Source organism: Oncorhynchus masou, unplaced genomic scaffold, assembly GCF_036934945.1.
Source record: "Oncorhynchus masou masou isolate Uvic2021 unplaced genomic scaffold, UVic_Omas_1.1 unplaced_scaffold_5260, whole genome shotgun sequence".
In the NCBI taxonomy this organism is placed as follows: Eukaryota; Metazoa; Chordata; class Actinopteri; order Salmoniformes; family Salmonidae; genus Oncorhynchus; species Oncorhynchus masou.
This window is the reverse complement of record NW_027011668.1, coordinates 1-22,808: the sequence shown is the minus strand read 5'-3', so window position 1 is coordinate 22,808 and position 22,808 is coordinate 1. Positions and strand designations below refer to the sequence as shown.

The window sequence follows — 22,808 nt, the reverse complement described above, 5'->3', positions numbered from 1 at the left end:
TCTCTCTCTCTCTCTCTCTCTCAATTCAATTCAATTCAAGGGGCTTTATTGGCATGGGAAACATGTGTTAACATTGCCAAAGCAAGTAAGGTAAACAATAAAAATTAACAGTAGACATCACACATACAGAAGTTTCAAAACAATAAAGACATTACAAATGTCATATTATATATATATATACAGTGTTTTTACAAGGTACAAATTTGAAAGGACACAAGATAAAATAAATAAGCATAGATATGGGTTGTATTTACAATGGTGTTTGTTCCTCACTGGTTGCCCTTTTCTCGTGGCAACAGGTCACAAATCTTGCTGCTCTGATGGCACACTGTGGAATTTCACCCAGTAGATATGGGAGTTTTTCAAAATTGGATTTGTTTTCGAATTCTTTGTGGATCTGTGTAATCTGAGGGAAATATGTCTCTCTAATATGGTCATACATTGGGCAGGAGGTTAGGAAGTGCAGCTCAGTTTCCACCTCATTTTGTGGGCAGTGAGCACATAGCCTGTCTTCTCTTGAGAGCCATGTCTGCCTACGGCGGCCTTTCTCAATAGCAAGGCTATGCTCGCTGAGTCTGTACATAGTCAAAGCTTTCCTTAATTTTGGGTCAGTCACAGTGGTCAGGTATTCTGCCGCTGTGTACTCTCTGTGTAGGGCCAAATAGCATTCTAGTTTGCTCTGTTTTTTTGTTAATTCTTTCCAATGTGTCAAGTAATTATCTTTTTGTTTTCTCATGATTTGGTTGGGTCTAATTGTGCTGCTGTCATGGGGCTCTGTAGGGTGTGTTTGTGTTTGTGAACAGAGCCCCAGGACCAGCTTGCTTAGGGGACTCTTCTCCAGGTTCATCTCTGTAGGTGATGGCTTTGTTGTGGAAGGTTTGGGAATCGCTTCCTTTTAGGTGGTTATAGAATTTAACAGCTCTTTTCTGGATTTTGATAATTAGTGGGTATCGGCCTAATTCTGCTCTGCATGCACTATTTGGTGTTCTACGTTGTACACGGAGGATATTTTTGCAGAATTCTGCGTGCAGAGTCTCAATTTGGTGTTTGTCCCATTTTGTAAAGTCTTGGTTGGTGAGCGGACCCCAGACCTCACAACCATAAAGGGCAATGGGCTCTATGACTGATTCAAGTATTTTTAGCCAAATCCTAATTGGTATGTTGAAATTTATGTTCCTTTTGATGGCATAGAATGCCCTTCTTGCCTTGTCTCTCAGATCGTTCACAGCTTTGTGGAAGTTACCTGTGGCGCTGATGTTTAGGCCAAGGTATGTATAGTTTTTTGTGTGCTCTAGGGAGCAACACTGGACCTTTTTGGAACACCATTATTTTGGTCTTACTGAGATTTACTGTCAGGGCCCAGGTCTGACAGAATCTGTGCATAAGATCTAGGTGCTGCTGTAGGCCCTCCTTGGTTGGTGACAGAAGCACCAGATCATCAGCAAACAGCAGACATTTGACTTCAGATTCTAGTAGGGTGAGGCCGGGTGCTGCAGACTTTTCTAGTGCCCGCGCCAGTTCGTTGATATATATGTTGAAGAGGGTGGGGCTTAAGCTGCATCCCTGTCTAACCCCACGACCCTGTGTGAAGAAATTTGTGTGTTTTTTGCCAATTTTAACCGCACACTTGTTGTTTGTGTACATGGATTTTATGATGTCGTATGTTTTACCCCAACACCACTTTCCATCAGTTTGTATAGCAGACCCTCATGCCAAATTGAGTCGAAGGCTTTTTTGAAATCAACAAAGCATGAGAAGACTTTGCCTTTGTTTTGGTTTGTTTGGTTGTCAATTAGGGTGTGCAGGGTGAATACATGGTCTGTTGTACGGTAATTTGGTAAAAAGCCAATTTGACATTTGCTCAGTACATTGTTTTCATTGAGGAAGTGCACGAGTCTGCTGTTAATGATAATGCAGAGGATTTTCCCAAGGTTACTGTTGACGCATATTCCACGGTAGTTATTGGGGTCAAATTTGTCTCCATTTTTGTGGATTGGGGTGATCAGTCCTTGGTTCCAAATATTGGGGAAGATGCCAGAGCTAAGGATGATGTTAAAGAGTTTTAGTATAGCCAATTGGAATTTGTTGTCTGTATATTTGATCATTTCATTGAGGATACCATCAACACCACAGGCCTTTTTGGGTTGGAGGGTTTTTATTTTGTCCTGTAACTCATTCAAAGTAATTGGAGAATCCAGTGGGTTCTGGTAGTCTTTAATAGTTGATTCTGGTAGTCTTTAATAGTCTTTAATAGTTGGTCTCTCTCTCTCCCTCTCTCTCTCTCTCTCCCTCTCTCTCTCTCCCGCTCTCTCTCTCTCGCTCTCTTTCTCTCTCTGATAAAAATCAGTCTCTCTGACGAGAACTGCTTGAAACTAATTTCCTTGTAATTTAGAGATTGAATGTGTATTGTGTAAGTACATGCACACACACACATAAACTCATGTACACAAACAAACACACAGAAGCGCACTGCAAGAACTAGATCACACCGCACGCACGCACACACACACAGTGGTGACAGAGGTGAGGGTTGGGTTGGTAGGGGGATTGTCCTCTAGAGTGTATTCTGCTGCATCTCAGCCACAGAGACACACCATTGATCATTCTGTGGATCATTGCCTTTTATCTCCTAAAGCCTGTAATAAAACTGACATTGGAGCGGAGAGAGACAGAGAAAGAAGGAGAGGGGAACAGGAGGACGGGGGACGGCGGACAGGGGGCAGAAGGATATCACAAGGTCATTTCCCTGAAAGATCTTGTGTCTAGCTTCTGCTGACTGCTGCAGAATATTCCCAGTGTGTCTGTACTGAACCCTTCTATTCCCTGTGTGTCTGTACTGAACCCTTCTATTCCCTGTGTGTCTGTCCTGAACCCTTCTATTCCCTGTGTGTCTGTACTGAACCCTTCTATTCCAAGTGTGTCTGTATTAAGCTCCTCTATTCCCAGTGTGTCTGTATTAAACCCTTCTATTCCTAGTGTGTATGTACTGAACATTTATATTCCCGGTGTGTCTGTACTAAACCCTTCTATTCCTAGAGTGTCTCTATTAAGCCATTCTATTCCCCGTGTGTCTGTTCTGAACCCTTCTAGTCCCTGTGTGTCTGTACTGCACCCTTCTATTCCCAGTGTGTCTGTACTGCACCCTTCTATTCACAGGGTGTCTGTACTGAACCCTTCTATTCCTAGTGTGTCTGACATGAACCCTTCTATTCCCAGTTGGTCTATGCTAAACCTCTTCTATTCCCAGTGTCTGTACTGCACCCTTCTATTCCCAGTGTGTCTGTACTGCACCCTTCTATTCACAGGGTGTCTGTACTGAACCCTTCTATTCCCAGTTGGTCTATGCTAAACCCTTCTATTCCCAGTGTGTCTGTACTGCACCCTTCTATTCCCAGTGTGTCTGTACTGCACCCTTCTATTCACATGGTGTCTGTACTGAACCCTTCTATTCCCAGTGTGTCTGTTCTGAACCCTTCTAGTCCCTGTGTGTCTGTACTGCACCCTTCTATTCACAGGGTGTCTGTACTGAACCCTTCTATTCCTAGTGTGTCTGACATGAACCCTTCTATTCCCAGTTGGTCTATGCTAAACCCTTCTATTCCCAGTGTGTCTGTACTGCACCCTTCTATTCCCAGTGTGTCTGTACTGCACCCTTCTATTCACAGGGTGTCTGTACTGAACCCTTCTATTCCCAGTTGGTCTATGCTAAACCCTTCTATTCCCAGTGTGTCTGTACTGCACCCTTCTATTCCCAGTGTGTCTGTACTGCACCCTTCTATTCACATGGTGTCTGTACTGAACCCTTCTATTCCCAGTGTGTCTGTTCTGAACCCTTCTAGTCCCTGTGTGTCTGTACTGCACCCTTCTATTCACAGGGTGTCTGTACTGAACCCTTCTATTCCTAGTGTGTCTGACATGAACCCTTCTATTCCCAGTTGGTCTATGCTAAACCCTTCTATTCCCAGTGTGTCTGTACTGCACCCTTCTATTCCCAGTGTGTATGTACTGCACCCTTCTATTCACAGGGTGTCTGTACTGAACCCTTCTATTCCCAGTTGGTCTATGCTAAACCCTTCTATTCCCAGTGTGTCTGTACTGCACCCTTCTATTCCCAGTGTGTCTGTACTGCACCCTTCTATTCACAGGGTGTCTGTACTGAACCCTTCTATTCCCAGTGTGTCTGTTCTGAACTCTTCTAGTCCCTGTGTGTCTGTACTGCACCCTTCTATTCACATGGTGTCTGTACTGAACCCTTCTATTCCTAGTGTGTCTGACATGAACCCTTCTATTCCCAGTTGGTCTATGCTAAACCCTTCTATTCCCAGTGTGTCTGTACTGCACACTTCTATTCACAGGGTGTCTGTACTGAACCCTTCTATTCCCCGTGTGTCTGTACTGCACCCTTCTATTCACATGGTGTCTGTACTGAACCCTTCTATTCCCATTGTGTCTGTTCTGAACCCTTCTATTCCCAGTTGGTCTATGCTAAACCCTTCTATTCCCAGTGTGTCTCTACTGCACCCTTCTATTCCCAGTGTGTCTGTACTGCACCCTTCTATTCACAGGGTGTCTGTACTGAACCCTTCTATTCCCAGTGTGTCTGTACTGCACCCTTCTATTCACATGGTGTCTGTACTGAACCTTTCTATTCCTAGTGTGTCTGACATGAACCCTTCTATTCCCAGTTGATCTATGCTAAACCCTTCTATTCCCAGTGTGTCTGTACTGCACCCTTCTATTCACAGGGTGTCTGTACTGCACCCTTCTATTCCCAGTGTGTCTGTACTGAACCCTTCTATTCACATGGTGTCTGTACTGCACCCTTCTATTCACATGGTGTCTGTACTGAACCCTTCTATTCCCAGTGTGTCTGTTCTGAACCCTTCTATTCCCAGTGTGTCTGTACTGCACCTTCTATTCACAGGGTGTCTGTACTGAACCCTTCTATTCCCAGTTGGTCTATGCTAAACCCTTCTATTCCCAGTGTGTCTGTACTGCACCTTCTATTCCCAGTGTGTCTGTACTGCACCCTTCTATTCACAGGGTGTCTGTACTGAACCCTTCTATTCCCAGTGTGTCTGTTCTGAACCCTTCTAGTCCCTGTGTGTCTGTACTGCCCCTTCTATTCACAGGGTGTCTGTACTGAACCCTTCTATTCCTAGTGTGTCTGACATGAACCCTTCTATTCCCAGTTGGTCTATGCTAAACCCTTCTATTCCCAGTGTGTCTGTACTGCACCCTTCTATTCACAGGGTGTCTGTACTGAACCCTTCTATTCCCAGTGTGTCTGTACTGCACCCTTCTAGTCACATGGTGTCTGTACTGAACCCTTCTATTCCTAGTGTGTCTGACATGAACCCTTCTATTCCCAGTTGGTCTATGCTAAACCCTTCTATTCCCAGTGTGTCTGTACTGCACCCTTCTATTCCCAGTGTTGTCTGTACTGCACCCTTCTATTCACAGGGTGTCTGTACTGAACCCTTATATTCCCAGTGTGTCTGTTCTGAACCCTTCTAGTCCTGTGTGTCTGTACTGCACCCTTCTATTCACAGGGTGTCTGTACTGAACCCTTCTATTCCCAGTGTGTCTGTTCGGAACCCTTCTATTCCCAGTTGGTCTATGCTAAACCCTTCTATTCCCAGTGTGTCTGTACTGCACCCTTCTATTCCCAGTGTGTCTGTACTGCACCCTTCTATTCACAGGGTGTCTGTACTGAACCCTTCTATTCCTAGTGTGTCTGACATGAACCCTTCTATTCCCAGTTGGTCTATGCTAAACCCTTCTATTCCCAGTGTGTCTGTACTGCACCCTTCTATTCCCAGTGTTGTCTGTACTGCACCCTTCTATTCACAGGGTGTCTGTACTGAACCCTTATATTCCCAGTGTGTCTGTTCTGAACCCTTCTAGTCCCTGTGTGTCTGTACTGCACCCTTCTATTCACAGGGTGTCTGTACTGAACCCTTCTATTCCCAGTGTGTCTGTTCGGAACCCTTCTATTCCCAGTTGGTCTATGCTAAACCCTTCTATTCCCAGTGTGTCTGTACTGCACCCTTCTATTCCCAGTGTGTCTGTACTGCACCCTTCTATTCACAGGGTGTCTGTACTGAACCCTTCTATTCCTAGTGTGTCTGACATGAACCCTTCTATTCCCAGTTGGTCTATGCTAAACCCTTCTATTTCCAGTGTGTCTGTACTGCACCCTTCTATTCACAGGGTGTCTGTACTGAACCCTTCTATTCCCAGTGTGTCTGTACTGAACCCTTCTATTCACATGGTGTCTGTACTGAACCCTTCTATTCCTAGTGTGTCTGACATGAACCCTTCTATTCCCAGTTGGTCTATGCTAAACCTTCTATTCCCAGTGTGTCTGTACTGCACTTTCTATTCACAGGGTGTCTGTACTGAACCCTTCTATTCCCAGTTGGTCTATGCTAAACCTTCTATTCCCAGTGTGTCTGTACTGCACCCTTCTATTCCCAGTGTGTCTGTACTGCACCCTTCTATTCACATGGTGTCTGTACTGAACCCTTCTATTCCCAGTGTGTCTGTTCTGAACCCTTCTATTCCCAGTGTGGGCTGCTGCTCTGGGAGGGAGAGGGTGGTCGATGGTGAAACCGTCCATTAATCATTTTGTTGAGTCAACAAGGAAACATTCTCCCACCTTAGTACCTTAGTCCCCTAGTCCCCTAGTACCATACAGAGACTACCTTAGTACCCTAGTACCTTAGCCTCTGTATGGTACTGGAGGTTCTAAAGTACTAGGGTACAAAGGTACACATAGGTGCTCGGTGCTAGGGTACTATCTTAGTACCCTAGCACCTTGGTACTTTGTACCCTGGTACCCTAGTACCATACAGAGACTACCTTAGTACCCTAGTACCTTAGTACCCTAATACCCTATTACCTTTGTACCCTAGTACTCTAGTACCTTAGTACCCTAGTACCATACAGAGACTACCTTAGTACCTTAGTACCCTAATACCCTAGCACCTTTGTAGCCTAGTACCCTAGTACCTTAGTAATCCAGTACCTTAGTACCCTACACAGTTCACTACCTCTCTCCGACACATGTTCTGTACTGTACATGGACACACTCTTTTTGTAATACACATTCTATCCTGCACACGAACAGCCACATACATATACACAGTACACGCACACTCACACACACTCCCTCTCTTTTAGGCAAACTCACACTCACTCCCACACACAAATAGCCACACAATCACACCCAGTACACACAGTCACAGCTGTGTCCATGAGCCTGTGAGGGAATAGCAGACCTAGTTTCAGTGAGCTCATGTCACGATGCCTCCGGAACTTTCATTGCGCACACCTGTCCCCTATTCCCACTGATTAGTACTTGTATAAGTGTGCCCTTTGGTTTCCATTGGACTGTCCATTATTGTTACATTGTCCGTTGGTGCCTGTGAATACCTGTGCTGTGTGTTTTGGCTTTCGTGCCCTTGTGGATTGCGCAGATGAGTACGGGTCTCGTCCCGTGTGATAATCATTGTGCGCGTGTGCTATTTATTCAAGGTACTCCTCACTCTTTTGTTTTGGGTTTCAACCCTGTGTTTTGTTACGGATTTGTTTGGTCTTCGTCCCCATGCCTTTACACTGCACGCCGTAATTTGGGCTTAATAAAAAAAACGATTATACATTCCTGCATCTGTCTCCCAATCCTTCATGCCAACGTGACAGCTCATGTGTTTAGTCAAGTCACTTCTCATTCTGCTGAGCATAGCCCCACTCTCAGCCAAACAGGAAACACTGGGGATTTGCTCTAAACCGGAGCTTCACTATAAATGTACTGTAAAGCCACAGACTACGAGCAACATTAACCATAGTGTTATAGTCCAGATTTCAGTGCTTCCAACTTTTGAAGAAAACTTGGAGTGAGATGTAATATGATAATTTCATTGCTCCCTGGCACAACCCCTAGATGGGGGGTTGTAAAATGGTACTGTTTTAAAGCTAATTTCCCACAATTCTATGCATTTTGACATGGATTTAGTTAGGGCTATGACCAGGGTGGAACATTAAAAACAAATACACCACAGGTCAGGTGTATTCAGGATACTTTGAACATTAAATGAACACTCAAAATGTGATGACTTGGTTACTTTTTAGGTGGTTTGACACTTCCTTCAGACAGTAATGAGATGGAAGCAGGGATTGATCCCTGTTCTCAGGTTGAAAGTTAGATGCAACATGTGTGGGGAGTTTTACCATCACACCAAGGCTCTGTACAGGAAATGTTTATATTAATGGTTGATGGCAGTGGGTAAGCAAATCATAGATTGCAGTCTCCTTGTCCATAGATTGTTTTCAAGGTAAACACACAAATATTTTGTAAGTTGGGTGAACTTTTTAAAATAGGACTGGAAGAAAGTACTGGGTGTTATTATTATAATGTATTTGTTATAACAATTAATTTCTCAAAATCATCCAACCTTCAAGAAAAATCTAATGAATATCAATATTCAGGTGGTTTATGTCTACTAGTTGAAGATCCTTGTCATTCTCTTACTCTACATAGACATTATGTGATGTGTTTATGAGTTGTGAGTCCTCCTACCATCTTTGCCTAGCTTGTGCACAATAATAAAATGTCCAAAATTATACTTGAGGCCTGGAGAATTCAATATCCATTGCTTATTTGTATGACTTATTCAAAACTGTCCATGAATGGCTGCAAAAATACATAGCCCCATATTATCCATTTTCAAAAACACAAGTAGACTAATCAGATTACACTGGCAACATTTACAAGAAGTGGAATCATAAAATAAGTGTGGGGAATAACAGTAGTGCTTCTACTGGCAATCACACTAATTACCCTAGATGTTAGCCCATTGTGAAGAATGATAATTGTTCCACTGATCAGACTAAATAAAGTAAATATATAATAAAATCTCCTGAGGACAAAATAAAATGAATCTGCCTCTACGCCATAACCAAATGACTGTAATATTTATTGTCCCTCCTCTAGATTCAAATGTACACTTTGGGGTTCACAATATGTTTGACAAAATTATTTTCATAGTTACAAATCAGGTCACCCTACTAAACTTCCCTGCTAAAACATATTGTAATTTTGTTGACAACGGTGTATATAAAACAGCTACCATGCTGCTCTTTTTACAGTTTGATAAACTCAGCTGAGAACGTTCTCTCTCTCCATTCAGCTCCACTCTCCTAATCTTGAGGGGTGTTTCTTTGAAATGCACATCAATTCCCTTGATCCCTTTACTTAAATAGACCAATCATATGCTCCAATGTGCCGCGGTTCACAGTGCTGTGGTAAAACAGGACAATGATAGAGGTTCTGCTCATGATGTTAAGTTGCAGGTGCAAATGCTACGATTTCAAAAATATTTGGAGCACAGTTGAAAAGTTAACACACTGACTATACAATGGACTAATTAGAAAAATAAATACAGTACTTTTCATTGCGTGAGATATAAGAGGTGTGGCGTGTGAGTGTGACAAGAGGGTCAAATACGTGTCTCACAGCCAATGCATGAGAGTTGGGAGCTCTGAGACTGTCTTCTATTTTATTTATTTTTTATTTGACCTTTATTTAACTCGGCAAGTCAGTTAAGAACAAATTATTATTTTCAATGAGTTAACTGCCTTGTTCAGGGGCAGAACGACTGATTTTTTACCTCAGGGATTTGTTCCTGCAACCATTCAGTTACTAGTCCAACGCTCTAACCACTAGGCTACCTGTCTCTAACCACTAGGCTACCTGTCTCTAACCACTAGGCTACCTGTCTCTAACCACTAGGCTACCTGTCTCTAACCACTAGGCTACCTGTCTCTAACCACTAGGCTACCTGTCTCTAACCACTAGGCTACCTGTCTCTAACCACTAGGCTACCTGTCTCTAACCACTAGGCTACCTGTCTCTAACCACTAGGCTACCTGTCTCTAACCACTAGGCTACCTGTCTCTAACCACTAGGCTACCTGTCTCTAACCACTAGGCTACCTGTCTCTAACCACTAGGCTACCTGTCTCTAATCACTAGGCTACCTGTCTCTAATCACTAGGCTACCTGTCTCTAACCACTAGGCTACCTGTCTCTAACCACTAGGCTACCTGTCTCTAACCACTGGGCTACCTGTCTCCTAACCACTAGGCTACCTGTCTCTAACCACTAGGCTACCTGTCTCTAACCACTAGGCTACCTGTCTCTAACCACTAGGCTACCTGTCTCTAACCACTAGGCTACCTGTCTCTAACCACTAGGCTACCTGTCTCTAACCACTGGGCTACCTGTCTCTAACCACTAGGCTACCTGTCTCTAATCACTAGGCTACCTGTCTCTAATCACTAGGCTACCTGTCTCTAACCACTAGGCTACCTGTCTCTAACCACTAGGCTACCTGTCTCTAACCACTAGGCTACCTGTCTCTAACCACTAGGCTACCTGTCTCTAACCACTAGGCTACCTGTCTCTAACCACTAGGCTACCTGTCTCTAACCACTAGGCTACCTGTCTCTAACCACTAGGCTACCTGTCTCTAACCACTAGGCTACCTGTCTCTAACCACTAGGCTACCTGTCTCTAACCACTAGGCTACCTGTCTCTAACCACTAGGCTACCTGTCTCTAACCACTAGGCTACCTGCCTCTAACCACTAGGCTACCTGTCTCTAACCACTAGGCTACCTGTCTCTAACCACTGGGCTACCTGTCTCTAACCACTAGGCTACCTGTCTCTAACCACTAGGCTACCTGTCTCTAACCACTAGGCTACCTGCCTCTAACCACTAGGCTACCTGCCTCTAACCACTAGGCTACCTGCCTCTAACCACTAGGCTACCTGTCTCTAACCACTAGGCTACCTGTCTCTAACCACTAGGCTACCTGTCTCTAACCACTAGGCTACCTGTCTCTAACCACTAGGCCACCTGTCTCTAACCACTAGGCTACCTGTCTCTAACCACTAGGCTACCTGTCTCTAACCACTAGGCTACCTGTCTCTAACCACTAGGCTACCTGTCTCTAACCACTAGGCTACCTGTCTCTAACCACTAGGCTACCTGTCTCTAACCACTAGGCTACCTGTCTCTAACCACTAGGCTACCTGTCTCTAACCACTAGGCTACCTGTCTCTAACCACTAGGCTACCTGTCTCTAACCACTAGGCTACCTGTCTCTAACCACTAGGCTACCTGTCTCTAACCACTAAGCTACCTGTCTCTAACCACTAGGCTACCTGTCTCTAACCACTAGGCTACCTGTCTCTAACCACTAGGCTACCTGTCTCTAACCACTAGGCTACCTGTCTCTAACCACTAGGCTACCTGTCTCTAACCACTAGGCTACCTGTCTCTAACCACTAGGCTACCTGTCTCTAATCACTAGGCTACCTGTCTCTAATCACTAGGCTACCTGTCTCTAACCACTAGGCTACCTGTCTCTAACCACTAGGCTACCTGTCTCTAACCACTAGGCTACCTGTCTCTAACCACTAGGCTACCTGTCTCTAACCACTAGGCTACCTGTCTCTAACCACTAGGCTACCTGTCTCTAACCACTAGGCTACCTGTCTCTAACCACTAGGCTACCTGTCTCTAACCACTAGGCTACCTGTCTCTAACCACTAGGCTACCTGTCTCTAATCACTAGGCTACCTGTCTCTAACCACTAGGCTACCTGTCTCTAACCACTAGGCTACCTGTCTCTAACCACTAGGCTACCTGTCTCTAACCACTAGGCTACCTCCCGCCCGCCAGACATGTCTATTTTGTATAAACATGTCTGTTTGTTGAAATCTATTTTGGTGAAAACTTGGCACGGATGGACATTGTTGCTTATATTCCTCTGTTGACTCAGATTAGCATTTAGCATCAGTCAGAAAGAGAATACTGTAGCAACAGCCTATGATAGTTAAAGCATAAGGAATCTCAGTAGACACGGTCTCTGACACTGTGTTCTGTCTTAGTCCAGAAACAAGAAGGGCCCCAGCCTGATGACCACGGTGGCCATGCCTGTGTTCAGCACCAAGAACGAGACGGTAAGTGTATGTGTCTTTGTGTGTCTGTCTGTCAGTCTGTATTTTTCTTTCTTTCTGTCCATCTGATTGTCTGTGTGATACTCATTGAGTCTGTCTCTCTCTCTGTCATTGAGTCTTGTCTGTTTTTCCTCTCCGTACAGAAGAACCAGGGTATTCTCCTAGGGGTAGTGGGCACCGACATTCCCCTACAGGAACTTATGAAGATCATCCCTAAACACCTGGTACAGTGTCTAATAACCCAAAGTTATGACGCATTGTCATTTACTGTTCTCATACACTCTACTTCATGTAATCAATTATCTCTATATTATTTGTGTGCCTTCAGCTGGGTATCCACGGTTACGCATTTGCCATCACTAACAACGGCTACATCCTGACCCATCCAGACCTGAGGCCACTGGTAATACACTGTCTCCTAAACACACTTGTCCCCTAACCTTAACTGTAACCTTGCCACAACATTGCATTAGCCCTAACCTGCACCTACACCTTGGACTATATAGAAAGCAGGAGAGCGGTTCATTGAATTGTTAATACATATAATGCTGCCAATGAATATGAGTGTTTTTAAAAACAGAACCAGTTTGAGTGAGTGAGCCTCCCAACTTGCTCGGTAGCAATCTATAATCCCCACCTTTTCCTTTGATATATGCATGCAGGGAGAGACACAGACCATTGATAGTACTGTAGGTCTGGCTGGCCCTGGCTAACTGAGCTAACAGTAACCCTGAGGTAACCCTCCTGTCCTGTAACTGTCCTATGCATAGACTGCACCATAGACACTCACCTGTAACTGTAGACTAGACCATAGACACTTACTCTCTGGGATCCTGCTTGGGTTCCCACTGGAAACATGTTCTAGTGGATCTGTGTGTAACAGTGTCTGTGTAATATTAGTGCCCCTGTGTGGGTTTTTCTGTGTCGTAGACTGTGATGTGACTGTGGGTGGTGTATTCTGATCTTGAACCAGACTCTATTGGACTGGATGTTTTTATATTATTGGTTGTTGAATGAACTGATCAATTAGGCGTTATTGAACTGGGGACTTCTAACCTGGTGGAACCAGCCTGATGACACTATAGCTCAACATTCTGTTTGAGCGGTCAACATTCTGTTTGAGCGGTCAACATTCTGCGCAGTGAGTCAGTCTGCTTGATCAGGCTAGGAGTGTTCTGGTTTTGAGCAAAGTTAGTGAGGCCTTATAAAAGGTTCACTCTGAAATGTGTTTCATTTTATTAGAATTTTTTAAAAACTTTTACCCCTTTTTCTCCCCAATTTCGTGGTATCCAATTGGTAGTTACAGTCTTGTCTCATCACTGCAACTCCCGTACGGACTCGGGAGGCGAAGGTAGAGAGCCATGCGTCCTCCGAAATACAACTCAACCAAGCCGCACTGCTTCTTGACACAATGCCCACTTAACCCGGAAGCCAACCACACCAATGTGTCGGAGGAAACATCGTACACCTGGCGACCGTGTCAGTGTGCATGTGCCCGGCTCCGCCACTGGAGTCGTTAGAGCGTGAAGTGACAAGGCCATCCCTGCCGCCAAACCCTCCCCTAACCCAGACGACATTGTGACAATTGTGCGCCGCCCCTTCGGTCTCCCGAAGGGACAGAGTCTGGACTCGAATCAGGATCTCTAGTGGCACAGCTAGCAACTACGATTCAGTGTGTTAGACCACTGCACCACTGAAATGTGCTGTTTACACAGAACATCCACAGTGCAACCAAAATCTGAAACTGCTTCCCTCAAATGTGTGTTCCTCTGTACCTCAGTACCAGAAGGGCCAGAAGAGGAGGAAGCCCAACTACAGCAGTGTGGACCTGTCTGAGGTGGAGTGGGAGGACAAGGATGACTTTGTAATGTCTAAACCCTGACATAAGAAACGTTATACACACATCTGACTGGTTTCATTTGAAATAATAATACTATTGACAGTATTCAATCCAAGGCATGTTGCAGTGCCTTGCGAAAGTATTCGGCCCCCTTGAACTTTGCGACCTTTTGCCACATTTCAGGCTTCAAACATAAAGATATAAAACTGTATTTTTTTGTGAAGAATCAACAACAAGTGGGACACAATCATGAAGTGGAACGACATTTATTGGATATTTCAAACTTTTTTAACAAATCAAAAACTTGGGCGTGAAAAATTATTCAGCCCCTTTACTTTCAGTGCAGCAAACTCTCTCCAGAAGTTCAGTGAGGATCTCTGAATGATCCAATGTTGACCTAAATGACTAATGATGATAAATACAATCCACCTGTGTGTAATCAAGTCTCCGTATAAATGCACCTGCACTGTGATAGTCTCAGAGGTCAGTTAAAAGCGCAGAGAGCATCATGAAGAACAAGGAACACACCAGGCAGGTCCGAGATACTGTTGTGAAGAAGTCTAAAGCCGGATTTGGATACAAAAAGATTTCCCAAGCTTTAAACATCCCAAGGAGCACTGTGCAAGCGATAATATTGAAATGGAAGGAGTATCAGACCACTGCAAATCTACCAAGACCTGGCCGACCCTCTAAACTTTCAGCTCATACAAGGAGAAGACTGATCAGAGATGCAGCCAAGAGGCCCATGATCACTCTGGATGAACTGCAGAGATCTACAGCTGAGGTGGGAGACTCTGTCCATAGGACAACAATCAGTCGTATATTGCACAAATCTGGCCTTTATGGAAGAGTGGCAAGAAGAAAGCCATTTCTTAAAGATATCCATAAAATGTGTCGTTTAAAGTTTGCCACAAGCCACCTGGGAGACACACCAAACATGTGGAAGAAGGTGCTCTGGTCAGATGAAACCAAAATTGAACTTTTTGGCAACAATGCAAAACGTTATGTTTGGCGTAAAAAAGACACACAGCTCATCACCCTGAACACACCATCCCCACTGTCAAACATGGTGGTGGCAGCATCATGGTTTGGGCCTGCTTTTCTTCAGCAGGGACAGGGAAGATGGTTAAAATTGATGGGAAGATGGATGGAGCCAAATACAGGACCATTCTGGAAGAAAACCTGATGGAGTCTGCAAAAAGACCTGAGACTGGGACGGAGATTTGTCTTCCAACAAGACAATGATCCAAAACATAAAGCAAAATCTACAATGGAATGGTTCAAAAATAAACATATCCAGGTGTTAGAATGGCCAAGTCAAAGTCCAGACCTGAATCCAATCGAGAATCTGTGGAAAGAACTGAAAACTGCTGTTCACAAATGCTCTCCATCCAACCTCACTGAGCTCGAGCTGTTTTGCAAGGAGGAATGGGAAAAAAATTCAGTCTCTCGATGTGCAAAACTGATAGAGACATACCCCAAGCGACTTACAGCTGTAATTGCAGCAAAAGGTGGTGCTACAAAGTATTGATTTAAGGGGGGCTGAATAATTTTGCACGCCCAATTTTTCAGTTTTTGATTTGTTAAAAAAGTTTGAAATATCCAATAAATGTCGTTCCACTTCATGATTGTGTCCCACTTGTTGTTGATTCTTCACACAAAAATACAGTTTTATATCTTTATGTTTGAAGCCTGAAATGTGGCAAAAGGTCGCAAAGTTCAAGGGGGCCGAATACTTTCGCAAGGCACTGTATATAGTAGCACACTGGACAGCCAACAAGGTGCCTTTTAAAAGCAATGTCCCAGACATTTTTGGAAATCACATTCATGGTAAACGCTGCGGATGTCGGCTCAAGCGTAAATTACCTTTAAAAGGGGCATTATCGGCTGTCCAGTGTGTTACTCTGTAACGCGCCTCTGATTCAATGCTGGTCTGATCAAACTGAACAAATATAACACCTCCTGGTGTCTAATAATGATGACACCAGAACTGCACAGACTCCTTTCAGCTGGTTTTCTGTTTCAGCTGCGTAATGCAATGGTCAACAGGAAGACGGGGACTTTCTCCATGGAAGTGAAGAAGACAGTAGACAAAGGGGTGAGAAAGGAGGAGGGGGATGACCCTTACAGTTACTGTATACCAAAGACTGTGGACTGTAATGAAATCAGTGGATGAGTCCTTATGCTTCGTGCTTTCCTCTGTGCTATCAGAAACGTCTGCTGAAGATGCACAATGACTACTACTACACTGAAGTCAAGGGAACTCCCTTCAGGTTTGCGCAGTTTCCTATTTATCTTGATACATTCTCTAATATTTAATGTACAGTGCATTCGGCAAGTATTCAGACCCCTTGACTTTTTCCACATTCAGACCCTTTGCTATGAAACTCGAAATTGAGCTCAGGTGCATCCTGTTTCCATTGATCATCCTTTAGATCAGTGATTCCCAAACTTTTTATAGTCCCATACCGCATAAAACATTCAACCTCCAGCTGCGTACCCCTCTAGAACCAGGGTCAGCGCACTCTCAAATGTTGTTTTTTGCCATCATTGTAAGCCTGCTACACACACACTATATGATACATTTATTAAACATGAGTTTGAGTTTTTGTCACAACCCGGCTCGTTGGAAGTAACAAAGAACTCTTATAGGACCAGGGCACAAATAATATTATAATAATAATCAATCATTTTGCTCATTATTTAGCCATCTTACATATAAATCCTTATTTGTTCATCAGAAATGGTGAATAACTCACAACAGGTTAATGAGAAGGGTGTTCTTGAAAGGATGCACATAACTCTGCAATGTTAGGTTGTATTGGAGAGAGTCTGGCTTAAATAATTTTCCACACACAGTCTGTGCCTGTATTTAGTTTTCATGCTAGTGAGGGCCGAGAATCCACTGTCACATAGGTACGTGGTTGCAAAGGGCATCAGTGTCTTAGCTGCGTGATTTGCCATGGCAAGAAACTCTGAGCGCAGCTCAATCCAGAAATGTGTCAGTGGCTTCTGATTAAATTCAATTTTCACATAACCGCTTGTTGCAATTTCGATGAGGCTCTCTTGTTCACATATCGTTAAAAGGACTGGAGGCAGGGCATGAAAGGGATAACGAATCCAGTTGTTTGTGTAGTCCGTTACGAGAAAGTACCTGCATAATTGCGCACCCAGCTCACTCAGCTCACTGGGGTGGCAGGGTAGCCTAGTGGTTAGAGTGTTGGACAAGTAACCAGAAGGTTGCAAGTTCAAACCCCCAAGGTACAAATCTGTTGTTCTGCCCCTGAACAGGCAGTTAACCTAGGCCATCATTGATAATGAGAATTTGTTCTTAACTGACTTGCCTAGTTAAATAAACGTAAGATATATATATTTTTTCATACTCAAGTGCTTCGCTATATCATATTTGAGTTCATTTGCACACAAAAAAATCATACAGTGATGGAAAGACCTGTGTGTTGTCCTTGTTAATGCAGACAGAAAAGAGCTCCAACTTCTTAATCATAGCCTCAATTTTGTCCCACACGTGGAATATAGCTGCAGAGAGTCCCTGTAATCCTAGATTCAGATCATTCAGACGAGAAAAAACACCACCCTGATAGGCCAGTCGTGTGAGAAACTCTTCATCATGCAAGTGGTCAGACAAGTGAAAATCATGGTCAGCAAAGAAAACATTAAGCTCGTCTCTCAATTTAAAAAAAAAACATGTCAATACTTTGCCCCTTGATAACCAGTGCACTTCTGTATGTTGTAAATGCGTTACGTGGTCGCTGCCCATGTCATTGCATAATGCTGAAAATACACGAGAGTTCAGGGGTCTTGCTTTAACAAAGTTAACCATTTTCACTGTAGTGTCCAAAACGTCTTTCAAGCTGTCAGGCATTCCCTTGGCAGCAAGAGCCTCTCGTTAGATGCTGCAGTGTACCCAAGTGGCGTTGGGAGCAACTGCTTGCACACGTGTTACCACTACACTATGTCACCCTGTCATGGCTTCTGCTCCATCAGTACAGATACCAACACATCTTGACCACCAAAGTCCATTTGATGTCACAAAGATGTCCAGTACTTTAAACATATCCTCTCATGTTGTCCTGGTTTCCAGTGGTTTGAGGAAGAGGATGTCTTCCTTAATTAACCCCCATAAACCTTGGACATATACCAGGAGCTGTGCCAGGCCCGTCACATCTGTTGATTCATCCAGCTGTAACGCATATAATTCATTGGCTTGTATGCAAAGCAGAAATTGTTTAAAAACATCTCCTGCCATGTCACTGATGCATCATGAAACAGTGTTGTTTGATGAAGGCATTGTCTGTATTGTTATTTTGGGCCTTTCCCCCCAGCATTGTCCCAGCCATATCTGTGGCAGCAGGAAGAATTAAGTATGGGGCTTGCCTGTGTGGGGCTTGCCTGTGTGGGGCTTGCCTGTGTGGGGCCTGCCTGTCCTAGCCACTCGGTAGCTCACCATATAAGACGCTTCTTAACTCCTTCTTATTAATGGTATCTGTAGCTTTTATACATGTCTTACTACTCGAAGGTCATCTTTATTCTTGCTCAAAAAACTCCTGTGGTTTATTTTTCAAAGGGTTATGTTAAGTTTCTAAATGTCTTTACAAGAGTGAAGGTTTCCTGTGAGAGTAATGGTTAATGTGATTGGATGTTAATTATTTGACATTGTGTTGTTATTTTGCTGAACACTAGATGGTTTAATTTTATTTTTGGCTGTGAAACGAGGCTACTCAGGTGAGAAAACAAACCTCACCCAAATGTTTAGCCCTGTTGGAAAATATAAAGGTACTGCTTGAAAATGTTTATTTATTTATTTATGTGAATCACATTTTCATTTGGCATACCCCTGACGGCATTGGGAATACCTGCTTTAGATATACAACTTGAATGGAGTCCACCTGTGGAAAATTCATTTGATTGGACATTATTTGGAAAAGCACACCTGTCTATATAAAGTCCCACTGTTGACAGTGCATGTCAGAGCTAAAACCAAGACATGAGCTTGAAGGAATTGTCTGTAGAGCTCCGAGACAAGTTTGTGTCGAGGCACGGATCTGGGGAAGGGTACCGAAAATGTCTGCAGCATTGAAGGTCCCAAGAAAACAGTGGTTACCATCATTCTTAATCATTCTTAAATGGAAGAAATTTGGAACCACCAAGACTTTTCCTAGAGCTGGCCACCCAGCCAAATGAGCAATCGGGGAGAAGGGCCTTGGTCAGGGGAGGTGACCAAGAACCCGATGGTCATTCTGACAGAGCTCTAGATTTCCTTTGTAGAGATGAGGGAACCTTCCAGAAGGACAACCATCTCTGCAGCAGTCCACCAATCAGGCCTTTATGGTAGAGTGGCCAGACGGAAGCCACTCCTCAGTAAAAGGCACATGAGTTTGCCAAAAGGACATAAAGGACTCTCAGACCTTGAGAAACTCTTTGGCCTGAATGCCAAGTATCACATCTAGAGGAAACCTGGCACCAGTCCTACGGTGACGCATGGTGGTGGCAGCATCATGCTGTGGGGATGTTTTTTCAGAGGCAGGGATGGGAGACTAGTCAGGATCGAGGGAAAGATGAACGGAGCAAAGTACTGCAAGATCCTTGATGAAAACCTGTTCCAGAGCGTCAGGACCTCAGACTGTGGCCACAGTTTTAGCTTCCAACAGAACAAGCGACCCTAAGCACACAGCCAAGACAATGCAGGAGTGGCTTTGGACAAGTCTCTGAATGCCTTTGAGTGGCCCAGCCAGAGCCTGGACTTGAACCCAATCAAATCTCTGGAAGAGAACTGAAAATAGCTGTGCAGCGACGCTCCCCATCAACCTGACAGAGCTTGAGAGATCTGCAGAGAAGAATAAGAGAAACTCCCCAAATACAGGTGTGCCAAGCTTGGCAACTATACCCAAGAAGACTCAAGGCTGTAATCGCTGCCAAAGCTGCTTCAACAAAGTACTGAATAAGGGTCTGAATACTTATGTAAATGAGATTTACTGTTTTTTTTAAAATACATTTGCAATCGTTTCTTTGTTTTTACTTGGTATTGTGTGTAGATTGATGAGGGAAAAAAATGTAATCCATTTTAGAATAAGGCTGTAACGTAACAAAATGTGGAAAAAGTCAAGGTGTCTGAATACTTTCCGAATGCACTGTAGTCCGTCACTACTGGGTTCAGGTGAGTGGAGATGTCATTCATGTTGAGCAGAGGAGAGTATGGTGCACTATACTTCTTTAGCTTTTCAGTACATTTATTGATTTATCCATTTATCTTGATCAATTCTCTTGATGTTCTTCTGTGAGTTGACATGATGGGCTGGTTCCGTGAGTGAATGACATGTGAATGTAACTGTTGACTATCTGCGGTTCACCCTACTGTGTGTGTGTGTGTGTGTGTGTGTGTGTGTGTGTGTGTGTGTGTGTGTGTGTGTGTGTGTGTGTGTGTGTGTGTGTGTGTGTGTGTGTGTGTGTGTGTGTGTGTGTGTGTGTGTGTGTGTGTGTGTGTGTGTTTATATTATTTCTGTGTTCAGTGTCGGTGTGGCTTTGTCAGAGGCCATAGCAAATTCTTCTTCAGAGGAAACGTTTCCGTAGAAGCAGGTAAGCGTCACTCTACTCATTCACTCTCCCACTCCTTCTATCCTACACTCACTCAACAAACTACCAGTACATCATCAGTTTCACATAGGATCTGTGTATTCTGTACCTGTGGTCTGCCTTTTCATAAGGCCATTTATCCAGCCCACTGAGCCTGGCCCTGCTGGGCGTCACTGATCTGATGTTCATGTGTTTTTCAGAGGCTTCATGACCTGGAACAGCCAGATGTTGCACTGGCAGATGAATGGTAATGCGGGGGGTTATGGGTAATGTTGAGAGTTAAAGGCTTGACTTGGTCAGACAAGCATTATATACAGTGGGTATCAAAAGTATTCATCCGCCTTGGATTTCTTCACATTATATTGTGTTACAAAGTGGGATTAAAATTGATTTATTTATATTTTTTTGTCAATGATCAACACATCATTCTCTGTAAGGGGAAGAATTTGTATTTATTTTTATATTAATTAAAAATAAAACACTGATATATCTTGATTTGATAACTTTTCACCCTCTGAGTCAATGCATGTTAGAAACACCTTTGGCAGAGATTACAGCTGTGAGTCTTCTTGAGTAAGTCTCCAAGAGCTTTTCACATCTGGATTGTGCAATATTCACCCATTGTTCTTTTCAAAATTCTTCAAGCTTAGTCATGGTGTTGGCGCTCATAATGAGACAGCAATTTTCAAGTCTTGCTATAGATTTTCAAGCAGATTTCAGTCAAAACTGTAACCCTTCCACTTAGGAACATTCACTGTCTTCTTGGTAAGCAACTTCAGTGTAGATTTGGCCTGCTGTTACAGGTTATTGCTGAAAGGTGAATTTCTTTTTATCCTGAAAACTCCCCAGTTTTTGTGGATGTCAAGCATACTCATACCATGATGCAGCCACCACCATGCTTGACATTTATGCCAGAAAGTGTATTCTTTGCCATGTTTTCTTCTCTCCAGGATGACTTTAGTGGCTTGTCACATACAGGATGAATGTTTGGGAATACTTCTTCTTTTCACTCTGTCTTTAGGTCATTATTGTGGAGTCATTAAAATGTTGTTGCCTCAGTTTTCTCCCATCACAGCCTTTGAGCCATTGTTTTAAAATCGCTAATGACCTTATTGGGGACATCCCTGAGCTCAGTTAATTTCAGGAGAACTACTCTATATGTGTCTGTTTTTTATACATCATCCACAGGCTCAACATAATTATTAACTTGACCATGCATAAAGAGATATTACATGTCTTGTTCCCCATCTACCGATCACTGCCCTTCTTTGTGAGGATTTTGAAAAGCTCCCTGGTCTTTGTAGTTGAATCTGTGCTTGAAATGCGATACTTGACTGAGGGACCTTACAGATGGATGTATGGGGGACAGAGGAAGGGTTAGTCATTCTGGAATCATGTCAACTCCTATTATTTCAGTCCATGTAACTTGTGATATGTTAAGTCAAATTTTACACCTGAACTAATGTAGGCTTGCTTAAACAAAGGGAGTGAATACTTATTAAATTACTACATTATTTATTACATTTTTCATTTGTAAAAATGTGAAGAATTTTTATTTTCACTTTATGGAGTATCAATGACCAAAAAAACGTACAATTAAATATATTTGGAACGGGCTCCTTCCGTCGAAGGAGAGGTCGGACCAATACGCAGCGTGGTTGAAGTTCATGGTTTTTTAATAAGAAAAACTATACATGAACAAACTACAAAACAATAAATGTGACAACCCGAAACCAGTCCCATGTGGTGCAAACACTGACACAGGAGACAATCACCCACAAAACCCAACACCAAACAGGCTACCTAAATATGGTTCCCAATCAGAGACAATGGCCTCACACCTGCCTCTGATTGAGAACCACATCAGACCAAACACAGAAACAGACAAACTAGACACACAACATAGAATGCCCACTCAGATCACATCCTGACCAAACAAAACATAGAAACATACAAAGCAAACTATGGTCAGGGTGTGACAATATTTCCATCCCACTTTGTAACACAACAAAATGTGAAAAAATCAGAGGGCTACTGCTCTCTGTAAATCTCAGTAAACATGTTATGTTGAGCCATGTGACATAACAGCACATGTGTCTGTTATGTTATGGCCAAAATGTTGGTACTTTTCATTAAGTGTTTGGTAGTATTTAGACAGTGTATGACTTTCTTCAGTATATATTTGTGGGTGTGTTTCTACCTGTTCATTTGACAGGACGTACTGCAACACAGGCGAGTACTATGAGCACCGTTCTCTCTCCCAGATCCAGGCTATTAAACTCTACCTGACCGGACGCAAACCACTCATCAAATGTGAGCCACACCTCACTGGGATCTATAGGCCTACTAA

General features: G+C 43.4%; 1 protein-coding gene across 1 annotated transcript; it reads left to right on the top strand.

Moving 5' to 3' along the window:
• Nucleotides 1–11,958: 11,958 nt before the first annotated feature.
• LOC135535880 (voltage-dependent calcium channel subunit alpha-2/delta-3-like) lies at nt 11,959–22,771 on the top strand (the record flags this gene model as incomplete). The annotated part of the gene is made up of 7 exons (XM_064962295.1): nt 11,959–12,030; nt 12,171–12,251; nt 12,356–12,430; nt 13,808–13,891; nt 15,894–15,965; nt 16,079–16,140; nt 22,674–22,771. Coding segments are annotated over 7 exons (544 nt in total), but the record flags the coding sequence as incomplete, so codon positions are not given.
• Nucleotides 22,772–22,808: the final 37 nt, after the last annotated feature.